The sequence below is a fragment of the Palaemon carinicauda genome, chromosome 6, assembly GCF_036898095.1.
Source record: "Palaemon carinicauda isolate YSFRI2023 chromosome 6, ASM3689809v2, whole genome shotgun sequence".
Lineage (NCBI taxonomy): Eukaryota > Metazoa > Arthropoda > Malacostraca > Decapoda > Palaemonidae > Palaemon > Palaemon carinicauda.
This window is the reverse complement of record NC_090730.1, coordinates 3754389-3762039: the sequence shown is the minus strand read 5'-3', so window position 1 is coordinate 3762039 and position 7651 is coordinate 3754389. Positions and strand designations below refer to the sequence as shown.

General features: G+C 31.7%; 1 protein-coding gene across 2 annotated transcripts in view; it reads left to right on the top strand.

The window, feature by feature from the left end:
- Nucleotides 1–3851, top strand: part of LOC137642380 (uncharacterized) — a 6721-nt gene extending 2870 nt beyond the window's left edge. The window contains exons 1-2 of one of the 2 annotated variants that reach the window (XR_011044762.1): nt 1–3186; nt 3467–3851. The exon at nt 1–3186 is cut by the window's left edge and continues 2870 nt beyond it. Coding sequence is in view for 1 of the 2 variants with exons in the window: in XM_068374879.1 (XP_068230980.1) it covers nt 1–1897 (1897 nt within the window). In the remaining variant the exon portion in view is untranslated. Of the gene's footprint in view, nt 3187–3466 lie in introns of those variants that run through there. The other variant, XM_068374879.1, reaches the window with a different exon arrangement.
- Nucleotides 3852–7651: the final 3800 nt, after the last annotated feature.

Sequence of the window (7651 nt, the reverse complement as noted above, 5' to 3'; positions counted from 1 at the left end):
CATTATTGGTCTTATACCTGGACTTAAACATAATGTTGATGCAGGTTTAAGTTTAATAAACGGTGATGAGTTTGTTTCTGATCGTAACGTTAAAGTTAATGTTGTAACGAGAGCAAAAGCTAAGGATAAAGTAAAGGAGCGTCCTATGTCTAGTAATCTTGAATCTTTGGATAAGGAATATGGTCTTAATTCTGATGAATTTAGTGAGTATCAAAAAGAATGTCCTTCACTTGCTAGTATCCGTAAGTTGCTTGATAACGAAGAAAGTGTAACCTTAAAATGTCGGACAGTTAAGTACGTAAATGTTGGAGATTTAATATATCGCAAGTGTCTTGAAAGTAGTAAACCTGAAGATGTGGGAAAATTACAGTTAGTTGTGCCAGTTCAGTACCGTAATATAATAATGAAGTTAGCACATGAGTCTTTGTTGGCGGGACACTTTTCATCTCGTAAGACTATAGATAAGATCATGCAGAAATTCTATTGGCCGAGGGCAAGCTTAGATATACATAGATTTTGTAAATCTTGTCATTCGTGTCAAAAGTTCAGCAGTAAACCAAAGAAAGTACCTTTAGTGCCAATGCCCATTGTGAATGAACCTTTTTCACGTATTGCTATTGATCTAGTTGGTCCTATCACTCCTTGTACTAAGAAAGGTCATAAGTATATTCTTACGGTGATAGATATGGCTACTCGGTATCCCGAAGCAGTTGCTTTACGCAATATTGATACAGTTTCTGTAGCGGAGGCATTAATGGAGATATTTTGTAGAGTTGGTATACCCAAAGAAATCCTTAGTGATCGTGGCACTCAATTCAAGTCTGATCTTATGTCTGAAATTAATAAATTATGTATCAAAGCCATTTACACCAGTCCTTATCATGCATCTTGTAACGGAATGGTTGAACGTATGAATGGAACTTTGAAAAATATGCTAAAGAAAATTTGTATTGATAATCCGAATGAATGGGATAAATACATTAATGTTGCCTTATTTGCATATCGTGAAATTCCAAATGATAGTTTAAAGTTCAGTCCTTTTGAATTGCTGTACGGTCGAAATGTAAGAGGTCCATTACATATTTTGCATGAATTGGTATCTAATAATAGTATTGATGGAGAATTAACTAGTTATCAATACATAATTAACCTTAGAGATAAATTGCAGAGCATGGCTGAAGTTGCAGTAAATAATGCCAAGGTTAGTGCCAAGAAATATAAAGAGTATTTTGATAAGAAAACCACCTCTCGTAAATTCAAAGTTAATGATGAAGTTTTGGTTATGCTTCCAAATAGTTCAAATAAATTCCTTATGCAATGGAAAGGTCCATATATAATCACTGATGTCCATTCTAATGGTGTTGATTACTATGTCAAAGTAGGAAATAGATTAAAGTTATATCATGCAAATATGCTTAAGACTTATCATAGAAGATCTAAGGTTAGTGTAATTCAACAAGAAGTAAATGATCTTTTAAATTCATCAAATTTGTTTTCAGCTCTTCAAGCTGAAGTACAGCCTGTTATTGCCATTACTGACAATAATTGTTGTGAATTGCCATCAAGAGATGAAGACTCTGGTAATTATAACTTTTGTGAATCTTTGTCATCTGATAAAATTAATGATCTTGAAGGTTTATTGAAGTCATTTACAGACGTCATGAGTGATACACCTGGTCGTACTAAGACTATTTCTCATAATATAAAATTGCAAAGTGATGAACCAATCAGAGCTAAGAATTACCCAATCCCTTTAAGTTTGCTCGATGAATTCAATAAGGAGGTAGATAGAATGATTGATATGGATATTATTCAACCTTCAACTTCTGATTATTGTTCACCTGTTGTTATTGTACGAAAACCTAATGGAAGTATACGTTTATGTGTTGATTATTAGAGCTCTTAATAAATATTGTGAATTCGATGCAGAACCGATGCCTAGTATAAATGACTATTTACATAAAATGAATGGCGCTAAATATTTTACTGAATTAGACCTATGTAAGGGGTACTGGCAGGTTCCATTAGATCCTAGAGCTATGAAATTTACAGCTTTTTCTACCAAGTATGGGTTAATGGAGTTTAAAGTGATGCCATTTGGTCTTAAAACCGCATGTGCAACATTCGTGAGATTGATGCGAAAAGTGTTGTCAGGATTAGCAAATGTGTCTTGTTATTTTGATAACATTGTTATTTTCAGTAAATCCTGGAGTAATCATCTTAATCATATTAAGTTAGTTCTTTCAAGACTTCGTGACCATGGTCTAACAGCTGGTCCTGATAAATGTTTCTTTGCATTCAATGAAATAAAGTATCTTGGGTATAAACTAGGAAATAACTGTTTATCACCTATTAGGTCCAGAGTAGATGATATTGTTAATATGCCTGTTCCAACAACAAAGAAGGACTTACGTTCATTTATGGGAACATTAGGATATTACAACAGATTTATTCCAAACTTTTCCATTTTGTCTGCTCCAATTAATGATTTATTGAAGAAAAACTGTAGTAATAAATTGAATTGGTCTGATAATCAACTTAAATGTTTCAATGATCTTAAAGCTCATCTTGTAAAATCTCCTATCTTGATGTTGCCTGATGTAGAAAAGAAGTTTTATTTGCGAACAGATGCGTCTTATCATGGTTTGGGTGCTGTTATATTGCAGGATCATGATGGTGTGTTTAAACCAGTTTGCTATGCAGGTAGGAAATTAAATAAATCTGAATTAAATTACTCTACTATTGAAAAAGAACTGTTTGCTATTGTTTGGGGAATAGAAAGATTTAAAGAATTTTTGTATGGCAAAGAATTTGTTCTTCAAACTGATCATGCACCTCTTAAGTATCTTAGTAGTATGAAAAATAAGAATGACCGCCTTATGCGTTGGGCATTAAGTTTGCAACCATATTCTTTCTTTATCGAATACATAAGAGGGTCTGATAATGTGTGTTCAGATATGATCAGTAGATGCATATAGGTTTTTTTTTTTTGTTGCCTGTCGTTCAAACTTAGTAGGGGGGTTTGTCGAGGAATGCTGTGCTGCCATCTCTTGGCTATGTTTTCACTCCATGGACTAAAGAAGTTATTTCTGTTTATTTGGTTGTCCTTGATTTGTTTTTCTTTCTTAACATGGAGAGTCCCCGGCATTTCTCTAATCACTACCTGACACCTAGCCATCCATAACAGTAAGTACTAAAAAGACACCTTTTCATAAATTGTTTCATGTATTAGTGTATTATATAATGTGTTAAAATGATTAAGTGTTCACAAGTGTGTACTGTATAAATTATAAAGATTGTTTGTGAATTGGAAATGTAATATGTCAACCTGTGGTTAAAAGCTTAAAATGTTTAAACAATGTTTTCAATGTTTCACTTCATTGTGCAATTGACTGCATCTTCTGCAGTCAAGAAATCAATTATATTATATAAAGTTTTTAGCTGTAAATATGTTTATATTTTACAGAACTCCTTAGACCTGGATTAGTCCTTAGACCTGGATTAGTCCTTAGACCTGGATTAGTCCTTAGACCTGGATTAGTCCTTAGACCTGGATTAGTCCTTAGACCTGGATTAGTCCTTAGACCTGGATTAGTCCTTAGACCTGGATTAGTCTTCTGCATACTTGGTCCTAAACCTTAGACTCTTGGTCATTGGATCTTGAAATATTTCATCTTGACACAAGTGATTCTTCGTCAGACTGTAATCAAGTGCAGTACTTTTCCTGATCCTGATTATACGTGCTAGATGTTCAATATATCTATATATTATTATGATTCCTGGTGTTAAACATGAAGTTTGTTAATTTTGTTTTGTTTCAGTTTGTAAATATATTTCAAGTTAATAGAATTTTTCATGTTATACCTTTATATCAAAATATTAAACAAGGAAACTTAAGTGAACAGTCTAATATGTTTTTAAAAGAACCAGAGTTCATGGCATATAAAATCTAAAGACCATAACTCGACACTTAGAAATTGATAATAATAATATATATATATATATATATATATATATATATATATATATATATATATATATATATATATATATATATATATATATATATATATATATATATATATATATTATATATATATATATATATATATATATATATATTATATATATTATATATATTATATATATATATATATATATTATATTATTATATATTTATATATATTATATATATTATATATATTATATATATTATATATATTATATATATTATATATATTATATATATTATATATATTATATATATTATATATATATATATATTATATATATATATATATTATATATATATATATATTATATATATATATATATTATATATATATATATATTATATATATATATATATTATATATATATATATATTATATATATATATATATTATATATATATATATATATATATATATATATATATATATATATATATATATATATATATATATATATATATATATATATATATATACATCTTTGGAAACTGAAGTGTGACACGAAATTGAAGAAAGAAATGCTTGTCATTCAACACCAAAACACGGTCAGAGAGCTGAAACTTGTAAGCTTTTATTATAATGCTCTAATTATCACGGTAAATCTACTAATATCAATAATATTAATCATGATAATGACTTTTTTATGCATTTATTATTTTGTTTTACTTCATGGAGTGGTGCATTCTTAAATCGTATCTTCTATAGTTCTTTTCCTATGATCTGTTTATTTACATTTCTTCGAGAACTCGATTCACGGCTCCAACAAGCGAAGGCTTGCATTGCTCTTCTCAGAGTTCAAATCTGGAAGCAGGATTTTGACTTAACTTGATGAGGGCAGAAGGAAATTAATATGATTAAGGAATACCTCTATTTATGTCTAGTGCTTTTACGCAATGTGAATTCTGTCAGAAAATCATTGTGAAAGAAAAAGTACTAGATTTATAATCTAATCAACCAGTTAATCTCAGGCAATATTGATTTAAAGACTTCAGGTAAATATTCAGATTCATTATTATTATTATTGTTGTTGTTGTTGTTGTTGTTGTTGTTGTTGTTGTTGTTGTTGTTGTTGTTGTTGTTGTTGTTGTTGTTGTTGTTGTTGTTGTTGTTGTTGTTAGCTAAGCTAAAACCCTTGTTGGAAAAACAGGATGGTTTGGGCCCAAGGGCTCCAGCAAGGGAAAGTAGCCCAGTAAGGAAATGAAACCTGGAAATAAAATACAAGAGAAGAAATGAACAATTCAAATAAGACATTTTAAACACATTAACAACATTGAAATAGATCTTTCCTATATAAACAATAAAAGCGTCAAAAAGTAAAATAAGAGAGAAAGAAATAAGACAGAATGGTGTGTCCAAGTGTAGGTTCCCTCAAGCAAGAAAACTCTAATCCAAGACAGTGGAAGATCATGGTGCAGAGACTACGACACTACCCAAGACTAGAGAACAATGGCTGGTTTCAGGAAAGATAGAAAGGGCGATTAGATCATGAGATAGAACAGAAGTATCCAGAATTTAGTTACTTTGTTGAACTAGGACACCATTTTACTGATACCTTTGACACCTAAATTTTAAAATCAATTTGTTTGCCCAATTCTCCCAAAGGTGTCTGAATGATCAGTAGAAAAATTGACTATTATATGAATTGTTATCTTCTTTTCATATTAATCATAGCAGTAACAGGATTCTAAAACATAAGAGAATATAGAGCCAGGTTTAATTTTGTGGTGCAACGTGTGTCTGTCTTATCTCTTATGAGACATTATTATTATTATTATTATTATTATTATTATTATTATTATCATTATTATTATTACTTGGTTAGCTACAACTCCAGTTGAAAAAGCAGGAGGCTATAAGCCCAGGGGTCCCAACAGGGAAAATAACCCAGTGAGGAAAGAAACAAGAAAAAATTTAATATTTTAAGAACAGTCACAACATTAGAATAAATATTTCCTAAATAAACTGTAAAAACTTTAATAAAACAAGATGAAGAGAAATTAGATAGAATAGTGCACCCGAGTGTACCCTCAAGCAAGAGAACTCTAACCCAAGACAGTGGAATGCCATGGTACAGAGGCTATGGCACTACCCAAGACATATAAAGGGATAATTGATATAAAAATGAGACAGCATGCAACATGTTTAGTATTCTGGAAATAAAGTGTTTCTTTGTTAACCTAAACTTAATGATAAATGTTATCCTCATTGCTTTGGCTTCTTGATTAGATCACATATCAATATAACCTGATAAGCTGCCCTTGTCCCTTTCTCCATACCTGAGTTATACATTTCTTCTGCCATATCTCAGTTTCAATTGCCCATCTGCCCAATATATCATAAGAGGCTGGTCACAGAAATGGAAGTACGATTTGCTATGTCATACGGGAGGACCTCACTGTTTATTGATGGTGACTTACTTTATGTCTCTCTTACTATCTGACTACACAGTGCTCAAGTATGCTTTATAGCCTCGCCATCAGAATTTGGACAACTGGATTGGAGAACTTTTGATTGTACTGACTCTTCAGAGATTGTTGAAGTTGATTTATGATTGAATTTATCAGATGCATTAGGTTTGAAGACACTTATGGAAAGTAGCAATAATAAATTCATCATAAATTTCATAGACAAAATCTCCCAACTCTGCTAGCAAGTAATTGTTCTATGAGATATGCTTATACCAAAGTAAGATAGATTGCATGTAAACTAGCTCTGTTTTCCTAGTTTTGTTTAAGATTACACTAAGGCACACTATTCTATCTGTTTCCTTATTTCCTTTCCTCATTGGTCTATATGTCCCCTGTTGGAGCCGTTGGGCTTTTAGCATCCTGCAGTCGAACAGGTATTCTGTTTAATGTTTCTCTATGATAAATTCCAAAAACTCCTGAACTGGATAAGATACTGAACGTTATAGTTGCCTTTTCTACATCTGTTATACTAGTACCTTAGGGTCTTCCCAGCTCACATTTTTAAGTCCCTACATAAGGATGTGAACAGGCTGTGAGCGTGAATGTCCTGGCTGTTATCATGAAGGGACTCGAGATTTTACTTACTCATCAAACTCGTATTCTCTTGCTTATCTGTATAAGCTGTGAAGGGTGAAAGCTGAATAAGCATTTATAAAGTACTCTAATTAAAGCCATTTTAGTGCCACCTTCTCCATAGGGAGGAACAATGCCATCAATGCACCTAAAGCAGGAGCACTGTAGGCATTACTTAAATGTGTTTGCATTGTCATTTCAACCCCTATCTGGACCTAGATCTTAACTTCCGACTATACTCCAGTCTCCATTTCATTTCTTGTATCTTGCTGTCCAGTCATTTGACTTCATTTCATACATCAACTGCAGAGTTTCCTCCAGTTTCACAGAGCTATTGAACGGCCTCCCAGACACCAGTGCCTGACTTAAGTATCTCCCTAAAAGGCCAACAAATTTCCACAGATTTTGTCATGAGGTTTATGTCAGTAGACTAGGTTTCAGATGTTCGGATATTCTCCTTTTAGGGAGTGTATTTTGTATAGATTGGTCAGAAACTGTCCAAGGATACTGCAGTCTTAATACGTAGTGTTTGTCAACAACTTGTAAATTGGGACGTTATTATTATTATTATTATTATTATTATTATTACTAGCTATG